Below are 21,293 nucleotides of genomic sequence, written 5' to 3' on the forward strand. Positions count from 1 at the left end.
AGAAACATAGATTGATAATTATTGAATGTTTTGCCTTATTTGATTAGTATTTAAAATTGTATATTAAATGAGCAACTGTGCAAATTTTCTATGAATTCAAATTAAACTTCAAACTTATTTTTGGCATTACAAATAAGTTTTAAAAGTCAGGTTTTGAGGACAAACATTTGAGAGAACATATTTGCATTAATACTGGATTATTGAGATTTGTCATCTTTTTTTTATGCCAAGAAGTAGCAGCAATTGATTTTTTTACCTAGGCAAGGTAGTATAAAGAAGGGAGGGGGCAGAGAAAGAACAGAGAGAACTTTCTAGACTCTCCTAGATGATCCTTAGGAGCATTTGCTGCTTATTGAAGCTCTGTCTATGATATATATTTCAAACTATGGACTATTGTAGACCTTCTGTGACAAGAATTGTGTAGCTGTGCGTCCCACCCTTTACCCCCAAAAGTATCAACATGGAAGTATTGCATGAGGCCTTTTCCAATCACCATTTTTATCAGCCATTCCTAAATTTATGTCTGTCCAATCTCTCTTGACCTGTGGAACTCATTTTCATTGTTTTAAACCTGTAGAATTCCCTTAATCTCAAAATCTTACAAATTTAGATTAGTAATTTTAGATATTGTGTAAATTAAAGTTAATAGCTGTGTTGGGGTATTTAATGAGGAAAATATTTGTGTGCATATGTGCATATGTGTATAATATAAATATGTATGTAACAATTTTTAGTACTGTAGGGTTTCAATAAATTCTCTTTAATGTTGAATATGAAGTTTGATATCACTCTAAAAGTGAATAAATATAAACATGCACATGGTGCTGCTTGACATTATTTCCTTACATAATTAAACTTAACTTCCTTATTTTTTCTGGTGTTAAGTATAACTATACCTTCTTCTTTATGTTTTAGAACATTATTATGGCTAGATTGGATAAAAGACGCAAAGGAGTTTTTGGACCACCTATGGGAAAGAAGTGTATAATTTTTATAGATGACATGAATATGCCTACATTGGAGAAATATGGAGCTCAACCTCCTATTGAATTATTACGACAGTTTTTTGACTGTGGGAATTGGTAACTATTTGATTGAAGTCTTAATTAGGCATGGTGAAGTCAGTTTTTTATTCTCTTTTTCTATTTTAATTTCTCAGAGCAAAATAATACATTTTTTTCAAGTTATTTATGAAAGATAAATAACTGATTGCTTATTTTCCTATACAGAAAATTTTGGCAGACTTTTCCTTTATAAATTTACTTTATTTCTTATATATTTTTTTCTGAGTATAATTTTTAAAAAAATATTTTTATTGATTTCAGAGAGGAAGGGAAAGAGAGATGGAAACATCAATGAGGAGAGCGAATCATGATTGGCTGCCTCCGCAAACCCCACACTGGGGATCGAGCCCACAACCTGGGCATGTGCCCTAATCAGAAATGGAATTGTGACCTCCTGGTTCATAGGTCGACGCTCACTCACTGAGCCACGCTGGCCAGTCTAGAAGACTTTTATATACCTTTTTTATGCCAGTTTTTCCTCTGAATGTGTGAATTAGATAACGGATTAATAATCCAGTATTGGCAATGTATATATTCAATGCTGTAGTAAATTCTTTCCTTTACAGCGATTATTTTCAAAATAATCTATTGATTTATATCTTTCAAAGTACTATTCCCCCAGGGCTGAGAATTTATGGGTAGTTTCCAACCTAAGTAATTATAATCAACACCCTGTGTTTCTTTATATTTTCTGTTACTGTTTGGGACTACCATATCTTTGAAATGGCTTGATTTTAACAGCAATTTCATAGATAATTTTACTTCCTCCACCCCAATATAGCATTATTCTTATCTCAAGGCAAGGGTAGACTAATTTTGAAGCTAAGTCCTATTTTGGAAATACATTTTTGTTATTACTGCAGGCCCTTGGAATCCTGCCTTCTGGAAATAATCACTGTTAATAATGTATTCCCTCTTCCTCCAAGTTTTTGTTCTTTATAAATATTTTTATTTTAAAAAATATACTCATTACACATGTTTTGCAACTTATTTGCACTTAAGTATTTATCTTAAACACCTATCATGTTATTTGCCTCATTTATTTTATTGGCTTTTAATACTATTTAGTTCTATGGATCTTGCCATAATTTACTTAGCCAGGTCCCTATGACAGCTATTATGGTTGCTGCCATAAACCGAATCATATTTTCATACTTTCTAGACTAAGTACTAGTTATATAGATTTCTCCTGTCATCCTCCCCCAAATTTTGCAAGAACTTCAATATTAAAGGACTTAATGGCCTATTGGAAATAAGAACTTGTTCAACTGAGTGATTCCAACTAAACTGAGCCATTTAGCTATCCCTTTCTGATTAAAACTTCTTTGGAGATTTGTTACTCCTGAATGGGTCCTTTTTTATATAACAAAAGTGTGTAGTTACTATTTAGATGTTCTTGTGTTCTCTGAAGATAAGATTTGAGATGAGAAAAAGAAACCAGGACTTTGCTGTACATAGTTTAGCTATATAATTTATTTTCAAACAGGGACATTTCTGAGAGTAAAAGGGGAGTGTCAGTAATTACTCTAGGGCAGTGATGGCGAACCCTTTGAGCTCGGAGTGTCAGCATTTGGAAAAACCCTAACTTAACTCTGGTGCCGTGTCACATATAGAAATTTTTTGATATTTGCAACCATAGTAAAACAAAGACTTACATTTTTGATATTTATTTTATATATTTAAATGCCATTTAACAAAGAAAAATAACCAAAAAAATGAGTTCGCGTGTCACCTCTGACACACGTGTCATAGGTTCGCCATCACTGCTCTAGGGCAAGCACAAACCAGAACTGTCCTAGGCAAAAGGGGATGTATAGTCACCCTATTGTGACTAGCTGTACACAAGATTGATCTCTCATCTATGCTCTAGATTTGGAGTAAGAAGAGGAAAAGCAAAGAGTCAAACTGGGGAAAAAAGAGTAGGAGGAGAGAAAGGGAAGGGCAAGAGGGAGGAACATTCTAGATACTCAGAATCTGGGCAGCAGAGTCAGTGTCACTGAAAGGAAAAGTGGAGTGTTGCTTAAAATAAGTTCCCCCTGTTGGAAGCATTATCACAAGTTCTTCCTTTTAGAGAAGCTAAAATCAGGTTAAGTTTTAGGGAGATCTACATTTCATTCCATCTTATTGGCTTTATAACTGATCATTTTGAATTTTTATGTGCTTTCAAGGTACGACCTTAAGGACACAAGTAAAATCACATTGGTTGACATACAGCTGATTGCTGCCATGGGCCCTCCAGGTGGTGGAAGAAATCCAGTCACTCCCCGTTTTATTCGACATTTCAACATCTGCACTATTAATGCTTTTAGTGATGAAACAATGGTCCGAATCTTCTCATCAATTGTAGCATTCTACCTTAGGACTCATGAATTTCCTCCGGAGTTCTTCTTAATTGGAAACCAAATTGTCAGTGGGACTATGGAGGTGAGCAAAAAATACAATACAAAATATTTCAGTATATATATCTCATTGGGTCCTTAACTTTTTTTAAAAAAAAACACATGTTTTCCTTTAGACATCTACTTTGGTCTTCAGTGTCAGAGAAGCTGTTATGAAGGCTTGGGAATAGGAAGATTATAGGCTTTGAAATTAGAGAAACTAATTGGGTTTGAGCTTTGAATGCTATTTCCTAGCTAAATGGACTTAAGCAAGTAATTTGACTTTCTAGAAACTCATTTTTTAAATCACAAAAATGGGAGGTAACACCTGTTTCACAAGGTTATTACAAGGAAATCACCCAGAACCAGTATGTGCCACATTGTGGGTTTTCCCTAATTATTAGGTTCCCACTCTGGTGTTTATAAATATTCTCTTCTCTCCCCTCCATTTCTTCATGCTTGTCTTAAAAAATGAACTTAAGCATCTTATGAATATATTTTTAGCTAGGTCCCATAATTTAGGATTGGTAGTGAAAAAAATTATAAGAAAACACAAGGGTGGGAACAAAAAACAAGATTGCCCATATGGCCAAAGAGCAGCTCTTGTCTTATTCAGTGTTTGTTATCTGCCTCTGCTTGAGACCAGCAACAGCCTTATTGCTTATGGTAAAAGGGAAAAAAATGTATTCAAGGTGATAATCTCATTGAACTAAGCTTTGAGGAGCCTTGATAAGGGAGAGGGGATGGTGTCACTGCAACCAAAAACAAAAAGCACCCCCCAGAATCATTCCATCGGTTTCTAAAAGCATTGTATCTTTCTAAAGTTCTTCTCCTCTTATTCTGGTGGAAAATTTGTCCTGTTAAAATAGAGAAACTATGAACAGAGAAATGTACATTGTAATTACTATACTTATTCTGATACAGAAAAGTGCTTCTATTTATTAAATATGTATTTGTATTTCAGGCATTTCCTGAAAAGAGGGGGCAGTTGGTTAGGCAGAATGGGATACAGAAAGGATTCTTCCCCACCCGCCTCTTTGAAGCATTATAGACCTACTGAGTGTGGAGGTTAGGGAAGAAAGGTGAATCATAGAACACATGTAATAAAATATAATTTAATTTGGTTTTTTTCAGACTACATTTTAATTATTTAATTTATCTTCCTTAAAGAAAATATTAAACTTTATTTGGTGAATTCAGCATATAGCCAGTTATGATAGAAGGAAGAAGGGGGAGAGAGAAAATAAGAAAGAGAGGGGAAGTGAGAGAGCACATTGTTTTATTTTGAATTCAATGGTAGTCAAAAGGAAATTGTTTCATCCTACTCTTTATTTGGAATGCTTCAGAATGAGTTACCTGATTTCACTTTCTCCTAAAGTTTTTGTTAACTACTTAATCTTAGATCATTTCCCTTTAAATGGGACAGTCATAACATAGGGGAAATAAAAGCATTGTCACTTTTTGGGCTTGGATGGAATCTGATAATATTAAGTTCCTTCAAATTCATAATGCCTGGTTGAGTGCTATAAACAAACAAAAAATGTATGCCATGCTAGACTTAATTAAATTTTCCAAGCTAATATAATCTGATAGGACAAATAAAATATTTTATATAACATACAATTTGTTATCTGGCTTTGCTGATTACAAGCATTTTGTTTTTGCTTTGTTGCTTTTTTCATATTCAGATATACAAACAATCCATGAAAAACCTTTTGCCCACTCCCACAAAATCTCATTACACTTTCAACCTGAGGGATTTTTCCCGCGTCATCCAGGGCTGCTTACTCATTGAAAGAGACGCCGTGGGGAGCAAGCACACCATGGTCCGGCTGTTCGTGCACGAGGTTCTTCGAGTGTTTTATGATCGCCTCATTGATGATGAGGATCGATATTGGCTGTTCAGTTTAATCAAAGTTGTTATAAAGGAGCACTTTAAAGAATCATTTGATAGTGTCTTTTCACATTTGAGGAAAGAGAATGCACCAGTGAGTATATTTAGTGATTAAAAACATTAAGTTAAGACAGTACAATAGTGTCTTGGCCAGTGTTGCTCAGTTGGTTGGGTGTCATCCCATGCCCTGAAAGGTCACCAGTTTGATTCCTGGTCAGGGCACATGCCTGGGTTGCAGGCTTTATCGATCCCTGGTAGAGGGTGTGCAGGAGGCAGATGATCAATATTTTGTGCTCACATCGATGTTTCTTTCTCTCCCTACCGCCCCCTCTCTAAAAATAAAACACACACAGTACAATAGCATGAATTATTACTTATCATTAAAAAATACTAATTCTTAATTATTATATTCTTCTAACTTTCCACGTAGACAGTATTTATTTTGAGAAGATTTGTCTTTAGAGAAATTATATATATAACATAGAAGTTATTTAAAAAATAATACTTTGTATGATAGGGATTAAATTTAATAACAGATATAAAGTGTTTAACATTGCTTTGTAACTACTGAATAAGTGGAAGTCATTCAGAATGACTTCTCCAGCCTCTAGGGCAGTGATGGCAAACCTTTTGAGCTCGGCGTGTCAGCATTTTGAAAAACCCTAACTTAACTCTGGTGCCGTGTCACATATAGAAATTTTTTGATATTTGCAACCATAGTAAAACAAAGACTTATATTTTTGATATTTATTTTATATATTTAAATGCCATTTAACAAAGAAAAATCAACCAAAACAATGAGTTCTCACGTCACCTCTGACACGTGTGTCATAGGTTCGCCATCACTGCTCTAGAGAGTGGGGGAAATTTTTTTTAAAATAGAAAAAAAAGCTCTTTTTTAAAAAATTCCTAAGGATATAATATAGTTGCAGGTATTAATTTTAAAACTATATTATTTACTACCCTATCTTTTTTTAAATATATATATATTTTTATTGATTTCAGAGAGGAAGGGAGAGGTAGAGAGAGAGAGAAACATCAGTGATGAGAGAGAATCATTGATTGTCTGCCTCTTGCACACCCTACACTGAGGATCAAGCCCGCAACCCGTGCATGTGCCCTGATGGGGAATCCAACCGTGACCTTCTGGTTCACAGCTCCATGCTCAACCACTAAGCACACCGGCCGGGCTACCCTAATTGTTTTAAAAGAATTCTGTAATTGATAATCATCCTATAATATGGACAAAACAAAATTTTATGTAACATTTTCTTAAATGTATTTTAGAAAAATAATTTGTTTTATAATTTGTTGATTTTCATTCTATAGGTAACTGAAAAGGACTTAAGAAATCTTATGTTTGGTGACTATATGAATACTGACCTTGAAGGAGATGACAGAGTTTATATTGAAATTCCAAATATTCATCAATTTAGTGACATTGTGGACCAATGCTTAGATGAATATAATCAAACTCACAAAAGAAGAATGAATCTTGTCATTTTTAGGTACCTACATTTGGTATTAATGGTTGAAATTACTATTTGTAAAAATTTATTGTGAAATATTTTAAATGTGTAAAAAGGTATAAGAAAAACAATGGTGAATAACCTTGTTCCCGTAATTGAGCTTAAGACATAAACTATTAGCAATTTATTTGAAGTCCCTTCTGTAGCCATCCTTCCATCACTGTATTCCCATTGAACCCTGCAGGGGTAAAACAAAACTCATGTGTCTTCAGACTTTTAATACATACGTGTTCCTACACATATGTACTGGTAGATGTACTACCTTATTTTACATGTTTAAAACTCATATAAATGGCATCATACTGTATGTACTCTTCTGCAAGTTGGTTTATTCCATATTGTTTGTAACATTCACACACAAAAAATGATTTTTTACTACTACATTGTATTCCATTGTATATGTGTAAAAATGTAGTCATTCTTCTAAGATAGATTTTTATGTGCCTTCTAATTTTGCAATGATAACAAAAGGTTAGAATGTTCATGTCTCCTTGGGTACCTGTGTAAGAATTTCTCTAAGATTATATTCTTTTTTTATTTTTTTAAAATATATTTTATTGATTTTTTACAGAGAGGAAGGGAGAGAGATAGAGAGTTAGAAACATCGATGAGAGAGAAACATCGATCAGCCGCCTCCTGCACACCCCCTACTGGGGATGTGCCCGCAACCCAGGTACATGCCCTTGACCGGAATCGAACCTGGGACCTTTCAGTCTGCAGGCCGACGCTCTATCCACTGAGCCAAACCGGTTTCGGCAAGATTATATTCTTAGAAGTGAAATTATTGTGCCATGGTGTGTAAGCATCTTCTATTTTACTAAGCTTTGCCAAGTGCCTTCAAAAATTATTATTGTTTTTAAGAGCTTGTGTGTGTCTCTCCCTTGCCAATATGTAGGATTGCCAGACTTGGTAAGTTTTGCCAGTCTAAGGAGAGTGGCTCTACTAGTAAACTCTAATTTCCCTAATTACTAGTGAAGCCATCTTTCCTGAATTTGTTATTTTATGAATCACTGATCTATTTTTTCACATAGAAATCCTTTTATTAAAAAAATTAAAAGAAATGGTTTTAGCAAAAATAACAATGTACTTTCAGTATAAGAGGTTATGCTTTCATTTTATTTCTATAATTTGCATATTACATTTCCTGAATTTGTACTTTAAATAATTTTACTTAGCATCAAATGATCCAATTATAACTGCTTTTGAAAAATCATACATTTTTTATGATTACTTCTTTAAAATTGGTATCAGACAGCAGTCTATCCTAGGAAAGTAAAACAATATTTATGTGTAAATATACATTTACATTTATATTTTCAAGTATGATAATATTGATACTTTATAGGTATGTATTGGAACATTTATCACGAATATGTCGAATTCTAAAGCAGTCTGGTGGAAATGCTTTGCTTGTTGGACTTGGAGGAAGTGGTCGTCAATCTTTAACTCGTCTGGCTACATCCATGGCAAAAATGCAGATATTCCAACCAGAAATTTCTAAGAGCTATGGTATGAATGAGTGGAGAGAAGACATGAAGGTAAAGTTATGAAAAAAAAGTCTAGTGTCTAAAATATTATCAGTGCATTCTTTTACCTGTGAAGAGAGAGCCGATCTGTATAGCTGTGTACTGAATACATTGGTGAAGATGTTAATATTATCTATAGATTAGTTACACTGTGTGTTGAGCACTGTTGTAAGTGCTTTACAGACATGATCTCATTTTATAGGTATAACAATTCAATGCAGCAGGTATGGTTGTCTCTGTATTTTACTGATGAGGAACCTGAAGTTGAGCTTAGTTTCTTTGGAGCTGTCTTGCTGTTTCAGTAAACAATAGAAGAGTAGAATACATACTGGGGCTTTCATCCTCATATGTATACAACTCTGCAGGCCCCAAAAGAGAGATGACTCAAAGTAGAAAAAAAGGAAGGGAGATATTTACTGCTGGACTTTTTCATTTTCACTGACCCTCACATACTAAATTTCTACAACCTAAAAGTTAACATAAAGAAAAGGTAGCATTTGAGATCTTTTTTAATGAAAGTGTTTATAAACTTTCCCTTTAGCACTGTTTTAGCTGCATCTCCATAAGTATTGATATGCTGGGTTTTTATTTTCATTTATTTCAAGAAATTTTCTGATTTCATTTATGATTTCTTCTTTGACTTATTTGTTAGTTAAAAGTTTGTTATTAAATTGCCACGTATTTATAGATTTTTCAGTTTTCCTTCTGCTATTTATTTGTAATTTAATTCCATTGTTATCAAAAAAGATACTTGATATGATTTAAATCTTCTTAAATTTGTTAAGACTTCTATTGAGGCCTAACGTGATTTATTGTAGAGAATGTTCTATGTGCACTTAAGAAGAATATGTATTTTGCTGTTGTTGGGTGGAGTGTTTTGTACATGTCTCGTAGGGCTAATTGGTTTATAGTGTTATTCAAATCCCCCATTCCCTTATTGATCTTCTGTCTGGTTGTTCTATCTTTTATTGAAAGTTGGGGTATTGATTGCGTTGCTTTTCTTCCTTCAGTTCTGTCAATGTTTGTTTCATAGTTTAGGAGCTCTGCTGTTTGGTGAATAAATACTTATAATTATTATATCTTCCTGATGAATTGACATTTTAATCATTATATAATGTATATTGTCCCTTGTGAGAGTTTTTGACTTAAAAGTCTATCTTGTCTTAAAGTCTATCTTGTTTTATATTAGTACAGCCACCCTGCTTTTTTTGGTTACCATTTGCATTGAACATCTTTTCCCTCCTTTCACCTTTAGCTTTTGTGTGTCCTTAGGTCTAAAGTGAATCTTTTTCAGCCCTAGCTGATTTGGCTCAGTGGATAGAATGTTAGCCTGAGGACCAAAGGGTCCCATGTTCGATTCCAGTCAAGGGCATGTACCTTGGTTGTAGGCTCCTCCCTGGCTCGGGCTCTGGTCAGAGCACATGCAGGAGGCAACCAGTCCATGTGTTTCTCTCACATTGATGTTCCTCTCTGTCTTTCCCTCTCTCTTCCACTCTTCCATTTAAAAAAAAAAAAATCAATAGAAAAATATCCTTGGGTGGAAATTAACAAAAATAAAATAAACAAAACTGTTCAACCTTAATTTCAAAAATAAATAAATAAATAAATTTCTTACAGGCAGCATATCTTTGGATCCTGTATTTTTATCCTTTTAGCAAAGCTATGTCTTTTGGGGAGGTTAATCCACTTACATTTAAAGTAATTGCTCATGGGGAAGTATATACTATTGGCATTTTTTACTTGTTTTCTTTAAGTTTTGTAGCTTTTTTTGTCCCTTATTTTCTCTTAATGCCTTCCTTTGTGTTTTGTTGATTATCTGTAGTGACATGCTTTGATCTCTTCTCTTGGTGTATATTCTATCCTTTATATTTTCATATGGCTTTGTATTGCTGTCCAGCATTATTTGTTTTCATCTTGAAAAGATTCCTTTTAGCATTTCTTGAAGGGTATGTCTAGTGATAATGAATTCCCACAACTTTTAACTATTAAAAAGGTATTTAAATTTATATATATATATATATATACTAGAGGCCTGGTGCACAAAAATTTGTGCACTCGGGGGGGGGGGGGGGTCCCTCAGCCCGGCCTGTGCCCTCTCGTAGTCTGGAACCCCTCGGGAGATAATGACCTGCTGGCTTAGGCCTGCTCCCAGGTGGCAGAGGGCAGGCCAAATCCCTAGGTGCAGCCCCTGGTCGGGCTCAGAGCAGGGCCGATTGGGGAGTTGGGGCGCCACCCCCTGTCATGCACAGAGTAGGGAGGATCGGGAGGTTGCGATGCCACCCTCAGTCACGCTCAGGGTAGGGCCGATTGGGGGGTTGGGGTGCTGCCCCCTGTCACTCACAGAGCAGGGCCCATCGGGGGGTTGGGGCTCCATACCCTGTCATGCACAGAGCAGGGTCAATCAGGGGGTTGGGGAGCTCCCCCATCACGCACAGAGCAGGGCCGATCAGGAGGTTGAGGAGCTCCCCCCTGTCACTCACAGAGTAGGGCCGATAGGGGAGTTGAGGCACCGCCCCCTGTCACACACAGAGCAGGGCGGATCAGGGGGTTGGGGCGCCGCACCCTGTCACACTCAGGGCAGGGCCGATGGGGAGGTTATGGCTCTACCCCGTCACACACAGAGCAGGGCCCGTGGCGGGGTGTTGGGGTGCCGCCCTCTATCACCCACAGAGCAGGGCCAATCAGGGGGTTGGGGCGCCGCCACTGTCATACTCAGAGCAGGGCTGATCAGGGGGTTGGGGCACCGCAGCCTGTCACACACAGAGCCACAGGGTGATCAGGGGGTTGGGGAGCTCCCCCCTATCAGGCACAGAGCAGGGCTGATCAGGGGGTTGGGGCACCTTCCCCTGTCACTAACAGAGCAGGGCCAATAGGGAGGTTGTGGCCCCGCCCTCTGTCACACACAGAGCCACAGGGCGATCAGGGGGTTTGGGCGCTGCCCCCTGTCATGCTGATCCTGGTGCTGGGAGGCCTCTTGGCTCCGCTGATCCTGGTGCCGGGAGGCATATTACCCTTTTACTATATAGGATAGAGGCCTGGTGCACGGGTTGGGGCTGGCTGGTTTGCCCTGAAGGGTGTCCTGGATCAGGGTGGGGGTCCCCACTGGGGTGCCTGGCCAGCCTGGGTGAGGGGATGATGGCTGTTTGCAGCTGGTCACACACCCTTCAGGGTGGGGGTCCCCACTGGGGTGCCTGGCGAGTCTGGGTGAGGGGCTGAGGGCTGTTTTCAGGCTGGCGGGTAACTGAAGCTCCCAACCGCTCCTTTTTTTCTTTTTCTTTTTTATTCTGGGCCAGCTTTAGCTCTGAGGCTTGGCTGTAGCTCTTAGGCCTCCGTTGCTGAAAGCAGTTATCTGGTTTGTTTGGGTTCTATAATCGAAACACTGTTTCAACTTCAGCTCTGAGATCCCGGCTGGCTGAAAGCCAGTTTCTGGGGTTTTGTTTAGCTTCTATATTCGTAACAATGTTTCAAACTGCAAGCTCAGAGGCCGGCAGCAGCTGTCAAGGAATGTTGGAGTCCTCTGTCACTGAAGCAAGCAAGCCTCATGTTCGCTTCAAGCTTCCTGGCTGCTGGCCGCCATCTTGGCTGGCAGTTAATTTGCATATCGCCCTGATTAGCCAATGGGAAGGGTAGCGGATGTACGGCTAATTACCATGTTTCTCTTTTATTAGATAGGATATATATATATGTATATATATATATATATATATATATATATATATATATATATATATACACATATATATATGTATATATGTTATTGATTTCAGAGAGGGAGAGAGAGATTGGTGGTGATGAACTTCTTTAGCTTTTTCTTGTCTGTAAAGCTCTTTATATGACCTTCAATTCTAAATGACACCTTTGCTGGGTAGAATAATCTTGGTTGTAGGTCCATGCTATTCATCACTTTGAACTTTTCTTGCCACTCCCTTCTGGTATGCAAAGTTTCTGTTGAGAAATCAGATGACAGTCGTATGGGCGCTCCCCTGTAGGTAACTAATGGCTTTTCTCCTCTGCTTTTAAGAATCTCTCCTTGTCTTTAACCCTTGGCATTTTAATTATGATGTGTCTTGGTGTGGGCCTCTTTGGGTTCCTTTTGTTTGTGAGTCTTGGTGTTTCCTAGTCTTGTAAGTCTATTTCTTTCATCAGGTAGGGGAAGTTTTCTGTCATTATTTCTTCAAATCTTGCTTGCTCTCTTCTCCTTCTGGCACCCCCATAATGTGAATGTCAGTGTGCTTGAAGTTGTTTCAGGGGCTCCTTACACTATCTTCATATTTTTTAAATCTTTTTTCTTTTTGCTCTTCTGATTGGGTGTATTTTGCTTCCTCATATTCCAAACCATTGATTTGATTCTCATAATTTTCTACTCTACTGTTGAATCTCAGTAAATTATTCTTTATTTTAGTTATGTATGCTTAATTTCTGATTGGTCCTTTTTCATGTCTTTGACATTCTGACTAAGATCCTTGAAAGTATAACTAAGTGCCTTAAAGCTCTCATTAATTCTCTTAAAGCTTTCATTAAAGTCCTATAACCATTGTTTTGAACTCTGTCTCTAATAGTTTGCTTGCTTCCATTTCTTTCTTTTGTAACATGTTTCTTTGTCTCTTAATTTTGGCTGCTTTCCTGTATTTGTTTCTACGCATTAGGTAGAGCTGTTATATCTCCTAGAATTGGCAGAGTGGCCTTACCAGGTGTCCTATAGGATCTAGTGGCTCAGTCTCCCCAGTCACCTGAGTTTGGTACTCTAGGTGTGCCCCTTTAAGGGCTGTATGCACAGTCTTGTAGTTGAGCCTTGATTGCTGTTGGAGTTACTAGGAGTTGGCGGTGAGGACCAGCTGTGTCTACAATGGAAGAGCTGCTGTACAGGAGACACCCTATGGAGAAGGATTTGCTTCAGTGGGGCTTTGGTGCTCACTGAGTCTGCCCCTTGAGTGTGTTGCTTGTTGATGGTGTAGAGTTGTAATCTGCTATGGTCTGAAGCTGTCCACTGGGTGCACCAGCTCTTTGGCCTCCCAGGAGGTACAAAGTCAGCCACCGCCTGGGGCCACATGGCAGGAGCTCCAGGGAGATCTGCAGATGGCTGCTACTTATATTGGGCTAGGAAATTCCCAGGTGATGCCCAGTTGTGAGACAAGGCAGGCTGGTGCTAATGCTGGGTCTTGAGCCTCTTATTGATAGGTTTGGGGCATGCTGATGCCAGCTGCACCTTGTTTGAGAGACTTTAGCAAAGTCTGAAGCCTGAGCCAGAACAGGCCATTCATATGTAAAAGCCACTGCAAACAACTTGGGTGGGGCTACAAATTGGATGGGGTGGAGTCTCAAGAAATCACCAGAGTGTAGGGAACAGTGTGGGTCATGCTGATGGAACTCAGTTATGGCTGTCAGTCAGCTCTGTGATGGAGGAGGTCCCAGCACAGGAACAATGATCCCTGCAAGCACTGCTGCCTGGGAGAAAGCTGCTCCTGAGTTCCTGCCCCAATGCCAGACAGTCCAGTTCCTCCCCATATGTCCTGGATTCTACCAATGCCACTGCTTTGCGCTGGAGCTCAGAGGAAGTGAGACCATGTAAATTCTGTGCATGGGCCCTTTAAGAGGAACATATGGGACCCCAGAAGCCTCTGTGTCACTCAGCCACAATATCTACTGGTTTTTACACCCCGAGGTTACAGGGACTTATATTCCAAGCCCTGGAAACCTGGACTGGGGATCTGGTGTGGGGCTGGGACCCCCTGCTTCTCAAGGGAGGCCTTGGAGATATCCCTCCCGATTGAAAAACCACACATGGGTGTCAGACCAGCCTGTTCCACGCCTCCGCCCTCCTACCAGTCTCAGTGTGCTTTCTTCTTTACTTCTCTAGTTGTAGGACTCCCATTCAGCCAGATTTCAGGTGGTTCTGAATATGGTTGTTCTATAGTTTAGTTTTAATTTTGATGTGGTTGTGGGAAGTGGTGAGTATAGGCATTTACCTACGCCACCATCTTGGTTCTCCCCCAGATACAGTATTCTTGGTTGACAGTTATTTTTTCTCTCCATACTTTGAATATATCATCCTACTCCCTTCTTGCCTGCAAGGTTTCTGCTGAGAAATATGCTGATAATTTTATGGAAGCTCCCTTGTATGTGAGAACATGTTTTCAAGACTCTTGCTTTATCTTTGACTCTCAACAGTTGGATTATAATATGTCTTGCTGTATGGATCTATTTGGATTTACATTGTTGGAGTTTGTAGGCTTCTTGGATTAATGTATCTGTTTATATCCTCAGTTTTGTCCATTATGTCTTCAAGTAAGTTCTTGGCCCCTTTCTCTTTTCTCTTTCTGGTACTCAATAATGCATCTATTGACCCACTTGATGGTATCCTTTTAGTACCTTAAACTGTTCACTCTTCATTCATTTTCCTGTTTGTTCCTCTGACTCAATGACTTCAAATAACTTGTCTTTAAGTACACTGATGCTTTCTTCTGCCTGATCAAATGTGATGTTGCCCTGGCTGGTGTGGTTCAGTTGGTTGGAGTGTCATCCCATACACCAAAAGGTTCTGGGTTTGATTCCTGGACAAGGCACTAGATCACTGGCTTAATCCCCAGTTAGGGTGTGTGCAGAAGGCAACCAGTTGTTTCTCTCTCACGTTGATGTTTCTCTCTTTCTCTTTCTCTTCTCAAATCAATAAGCATATCCTCAGGGGAGGATTAAAAATTTTTTTAATAAAATAAGATAAATAAGTAAAATCTGATGTTGAGTACCTCTAGAGACCATTCTTTTGACATTGTTTCTGTAAATGATGACGTCTAAATTCATATGTAGCTACAGATTAATAGCCTGCTTGCTTAAAGCAGTGGTTCTCAACCTTCCTAATGCCGTGACTCTTTAATACAGTTCCTCATGTTGTGGTGACCCCCAACCATAAAATTATTTTTGTTGCTACTTCATAACTGTAATTTTGCTACTGTTATGAATCGTAATGTAAATATCTGATATGCAGGATGTATTTTCATTGTTACAAATTGAACATAATTAAAGCATAGTGATTAATCACAAAAACAATATGCAATTATATATGTGTTTTCCGATGGTCTTAAGCGACCCCTGTGAAAGGGTCGTTCGGCCCCCAAAGGGGTCGCGACCCACAAGTTGAGAACCGCTGGCTTAAAGGATTCTAGAACCTAACCTCAAAGGAAGCAGACTCCAGCCTTCAGCCATTTTGGCTTCAGGAGATTTGCTCACCTTCAACTGATGAAAACAAGATCATAGCTTAACCTGCTCCGAGGTATTTATCAGAGCAGACTATGCAGACTAGTGCATAATGCATAGCACCTCTGAGAACCTACAACATCCTCTGGTTTCCTTTGTTCTGCCATCCTCTCCCCCCACCCTTCACCCCCTAACCCACACTCATAAAAAGCCTTGCCTGCACTGAGATAAGATGGTCTTTGTGACAAGAGTTCCCCATCTTCTCAGGTGTCTGGCTCTTGAATAAACCATCTTTCCTTGTACCAGCACTTTCCTCTAAACCAGTGTTCGGCAAACTGCGGCTCGGCAAACCGTGGCTCGTGAGCCACACGCGGCTCTTTGGCCCCTTGAGTGTGGCTCTTCCACAAAATACCGGCTCTTCCACAAAATACCGACTTCTGCGCATGGGCCACGAAGTTTCAATTGCGCTGTATGTGCGCGCCTGCACATGGTACTTTGTGGAAGAGCCACACTCAAGGGGCCAAAGAGCCGCATGTGGCTCTCAAGCTGCGATTTGCCGACCACGCCTCTAAACTATTGGCTTTTCATGTGGTAGGCAGCCAAACTTGGGTTCAGTATTAAGTTCAGTTATTGTATTTTTCAGCTTCAGAATTTCTTAGTTATTATTTTTTATAGTTTCTGTGTCTATTGATATTCTCATTTTGTTGTTGATGCATTGTTTTCCTGATTTCCTTTAGATATATTATATTCTCTTTTAGCGTACTGAGTACTTGATAAACTGCCACCTCTCCCACTTTTTACAGACTGACTTCATGTAGGGGGAAACATCAATCAGCATGACTAGAGGTTCTGTGACTTCTCAGAACTCTTCTGGGCAAGCATCTTCTTTGAGGTTGTGCATGTGCTTTTATTCTAGTATATACAGGTGCTTTGGGCCATTTTAATTTCCTTTTTCTTCTCATGAGCTTTCAGTGTTGGTTTCTATTATATTATTTTGCCCTAATCTCTTCCTTCCCCTGGCACCTTTTGGTGGAACTTCAGATTCTGCTGCTCCATTGTGCTGGGGTTCTTGCCTCTGTTTTCAGTGGCCTCCAACCTGATTTCCAAACTTAAGTTCCTATTCCTATTAGTGTTCTGAGTCAGGCAAGAGAGAAATTAGTGCCTTAGGCAGCCCACAGATAAATCCAGAATACAGGATGCAAGTTCTACTCTATTCCTTCTGTCCTGAGGAAGGAGCCAGGAATTGATGGTATTCTCCTAATTGTGTTACTCTATGCTGGGTGAAAAAAATGCAATAAATTCTCTTACCCTCCTTGTATTGTCCCTTCTTTATTAGGTACTCCTAGGGATGCTACAGCCTCTTAATTAGTTTCTAGAGTTCTCACAAAGGTATTTTGTTTTGTAGTTTGCTAATTTGGTGTCTCCAGGAGAAATGGGACCTGGAGCTTCCTAGTGTGTCATCTCACTAATGTCACTCTCTAGTTTCTTAATTTGTAAAATTTGGATAATTCCACCTATTTTATAGGTTATTGTGATTAAATTATACTATGTATGTATAGCTCTTTGTATTATCCCAGGCATGTAATTAGTATTTTTGAAATTTTGACTTTTTCTACTTGGAAACAGTTTCACACACTGTGTATTTCAATATGGCTTTTAAACATATTGGTACTTATTTTTCTATTTTTATATAATAATAATAAAGTAACACTATAAAATAATTATAAAACTCATAATTAGATACAAAACTTTTTTAAAAACTAGCTTGCCTACTTTTGATGATAGAAAATCATTTCTAAAATCTCAACAGCTTGCATATTGGAAGATGGCTTTAGTGAAAAAAAGGGATAGTTTTGTATAATATTAAAACTCAGCAGTTATTTAAATGGTATAATTTATTTAAAACGTTAAATATATCATTCTTAAATAAACATAACATTTTATTTTAAAAATTATTTGCAGAAGTAGTGATACTTTTGTCTTCACTTGAAATATATCCAGTGCTATGCTGAATAATGTTTAGCAACTAACTCTCCAGGAGGGTAAGGGGAACTTCTCTTTTGCAGCATTTGCAAATTTCTGTGATGTAAAAACTCCCACCATGAATGATTAAAGCTATCAACATGATGTCACTGAAAAGAGAGTTGTAAAGAGTTATGTATTTGAACACCGTACCTGGGTTTTTACTGTATAAATACAGTTAATTTAAATAACCTCCATAGCATAGTGATAGAAAACATAATAGACTAGGAGTGTATTTGTTACCTTTGTTTTTAATATAATTTAATTATAAGTTTATATAATTTAATTTTTAATGTTGGCTTTGTTTAACAATCTACTCATAAGTTCCTGAAATTTTAACAATCAGTTCTACCACCCCAAATAAGTCAGCTCCAGCATACCACCGAGTTCATATCTTCGTATTAGTTGAGAATCTTTGGTTGCAATTGACATACAAAACAAAACAAAAAGCTGAAATTAGTTTAAGCAAAAGAGTTATTGTCTTGCATGATTTGAGTGCAGAGATAGATAGGCTTTTGACATGGCTGAATTTACTGGCTCAAATGAAGTCCTCAGTAATTACTCTATCTCCTGCTTGCTTCCATTTGGCTTCTTTTCCAGCGGACTCATTCCATGTGGCAACACAGTTGGCCCCAAGTAGTTCTAAATTACAGACTTTTATATTCTCTATCTCAGAATGATAGAGATTCTTTCTGTTTTCAAGTCCCTCTTTGTCCCTCAATTAAGACAATGATTGGGCTCACTTAAGTCATATGCCCTCCTCTGATTAGTGACTATGGCTAGGGCGTGAGAAACCCTGACCAGCTGGGGGTCTCCCACCCAGGGGATGGGCAAAACAGAGTCCCTGATTGACATCTTCACTAGATGTGGGAAGAGGTACTGCTCTAAAATTCAGAAATTGTTGTCAAGAGAAGGAGAAGGAGAGGGAAAGCAAAAACGATCAATGTCTACCATAATCCGCTTTCAAGTACATTGTTATTTTAAGGTTCTCTTAAGGAATGTGGGCATGAGAGGCCACAAGACAGTCTTTCTAATCACGGACACTCAAATAAAAGAGGAAGCTTTCCTTGAGGATATCGACAGTGTGCTCAACACCGGAGAAGTACCTAACATTTTTGCAGCAGATGAAAAACAAGAAGTGATGGAGGTAAATACTTTTTTTTAGGGAGTGCCTCTCCCAGCACAGAAATGTTCTTAGCTTGAAATTTTTTTCTCTGCTCTTTAGGATAAATATAGCTTGTGCAGAAGATGTTGGTAATTAAAAATTTTAAGTTTATTATTTAATTCATCTTTTTTGATGAATTTTAAATTGCTTTTACTATAATTGTGAGACAGAATTTTATTTTATAATTCTTTTTTTCATAATGATGGCAATTTGTTTCATCAGTTTAATCTTATTTAGCATGTTTTATGAGTGATAAGAGTTTTCAAATCATGTCTTAGGGTTACAGTGATATGAGAAAATATAGCTTTAAAACATTACTTGGTTAGCTTTTATGTTTTACCACTGGTTAAAAATTTCCAAAACCCTTAATAAAACTACTTCTCTTAATAGTTCCGACATATCCGAGCGCCATACTTAGTGATTAAATTGACAAAAAACACAATTGTGAAGCACCCCTACTTCAGATACCCTGCCCTTCGACCACCATTTCTAAGAACTTCCCCTGCAAGATCTCTGCTAGTAATGTCCCCTTTCTCATTACTACAACTACTTTTACCCACAGAATACATTACTCACACCTGTATGCTTCATTCCAGCCTTCAGTGATAAGATGTGGAGTGAAATGGATTTACTCCAGTAGTTCAAGCACTCTGCTTTTCTCTTGTATGGAATGGAAATATTAAATACATTATAGTTCCTCCTACATAGGGTTGTTGTGAGGTCTGAGGATCAAATGAAATAAAGCCCTTATGGAGTGTCAGACACTTAAAAAGCCTTCAGTAAAGGGAACATTACCAGTTTGTAGTCTGAGTGGAGAAGGAGGAAAAACAAAAAAGATCCCTAGTTCTTTACTTTTATCTGGACGATGTCAAGAATGTGGCCCAGGCTGCTGAAGAATGGTGATTTTTCTAATTCATACAATAAACTCATCCCCCAAACTCTCGTGTGCTACCATGAGTAGTAGGATTTCCTAAGCTTTGCTAAGTTTTCCTGCTCATTTTAGCTGTTGTTTATCTTTTCCTCTTGTCATTTTGCTTCAAAACTTGCTTCACTACTATTTTATTATATGATCAAACAGTGGCCTTAAGAACTTCTTTTCTTCATGTTCCACTCAAGCCTAGGAACACCATATCAATTTATCCACAAGGACAGAGCCATGGTCAGAACTCAGGGATACTGAAATGTATTCCTGTTTTTGCTTGCTTTATATTGATATTTTTAAATATAAAAGGTAATATGAAAGAAGTTCTATTATTTTCTCTCTACACTGTACATTATCCTGTGCATCCCACTTCGAAGACTGTCTTGGACTTCATTTATTTCATCCCTCTGACAAAGATTTTACTTTAAACCTCATTCCTGATAACTGACCTCTACACCTTGGCTCTGGCCCTACCTACAGGGCATCCCTTAAAGACTCAGCACATCTGTCTGACTTCAGAGTCCCAGCCTCGCACGTACATTTCCAGATGACTTTTTCCATGCTGCCATTTGCACTCTTTGCAGAATGAAGTCACTGCAATGTTTTTCTCAGTGGAGCACTGACTTCTTATTTACCTTATTTAGTGCAGGTATACCACCTAACATAATTTTTTATAAACTGACATTGATCATAGTGATCATAATTTGAGAATTACCATCAGAATGCATAGACTGTGTTGATTTATAGTTTTCCATGGATATAAAGTAGAACATAGCTATAGTAGAGAGTTCTTTGAAAAATAAATTCATTGTAATAACAACGGAAATATTTTGATCATTGTGACCACTCCTTATATAAAAATTTTTTAATCTATTTATAAGACACTTTATTGACTATGAAACCTTTTGTGCTTTGAACAAGGAGAAGTGTAGGATATAAAATAAAAGCAAACAGTTACCTATGTCAAGAACTATTATAAGCCCTAGCTAGTTTGGCTCACTGGATAGAACGTCGGCCTGGGGACTGAAGAGTCCCAGGTTCGTTTCCGGTCAAGGGCATGTACCTTGGTTGCAGGCACATCCCCAGTAGGGGTTGTGCAAGAGGCAGCTGATAGATGCTTCTCTCTTATCGATGTTTCTAACTCTCTATCCCTCTCCCTTCCTCTCTGTAAAAAATCAATAAAATATATTTTTTAAAAGATTAAAAAAACTATTCTTTTTTAAAAATTAAATCTTTATTGTTCAGATTATTACACTTGTTCCTCTTTTTTCCCCCCCATAACTCTCCTCCACCCAGTTCCCACCCCACCCTCTACCCTTACCCCTCCCACTGTCCTCATCCATAGATGTACAATTATTGTCCAGTCTCTTCCTGCACCCCCACACCCCTTTCCCCCCCCCCCACAAGAATTGTCAGTCCACTCCCTTTCCATGCCCCTGGTTCTATTATATTCACCAGTTTACTCTGTTCATCAGATTTTTTATTCACTTGATTTTTAGATTCACTTGTTGATCGATATGTATTTGTTGTTCATAATGTGTATCTTTACCTTTTTCTTCTTCTTCCTCTTCTTAAAGAATACCTTTCAGCATTTCCTATAAT

General features: G+C 38.1%; 1 protein-coding gene across 1 annotated transcript in view; it reads left to right on the forward strand.

Moving 5' to 3' along the window:
* The window catches only part of DNAH12 (dynein axonemal heavy chain 12), a 283,964-nt gene that overhangs the window by 179,962 nt on the left and 82,709 nt on the right, over positions 1–21,293 (forward strand). Inside the window, exons 41-46 of the mRNA XM_059663211.1 lie at positions 916–1,082; positions 3,233–3,488; positions 5,131–5,430; positions 6,666–6,844; positions 8,211–8,403; positions 18,590–18,751. Coding sequence (XP_059519194.1) covers positions 916–1,082; positions 3,233–3,488; positions 5,131–5,430; positions 6,666–6,844; positions 8,211–8,403; positions 18,590–18,751 — 1,257 coding nt within the window. The remainder of the gene's footprint in view (positions 1–915; positions 1,083–3,232; positions 3,489–5,130; positions 5,431–6,665; positions 6,845–8,210; positions 8,404–18,589; positions 18,752–21,293) is intronic.

The sequence above is a fragment of the Myotis daubentonii genome, chromosome 14 (genome assembly GCF_963259705.1).
Source record: "Myotis daubentonii chromosome 14, mMyoDau2.1, whole genome shotgun sequence".
NCBI classification, from domain to species: Eukaryota; Metazoa; Chordata; class Mammalia; order Chiroptera; family Vespertilionidae; genus Myotis; species Myotis daubentonii.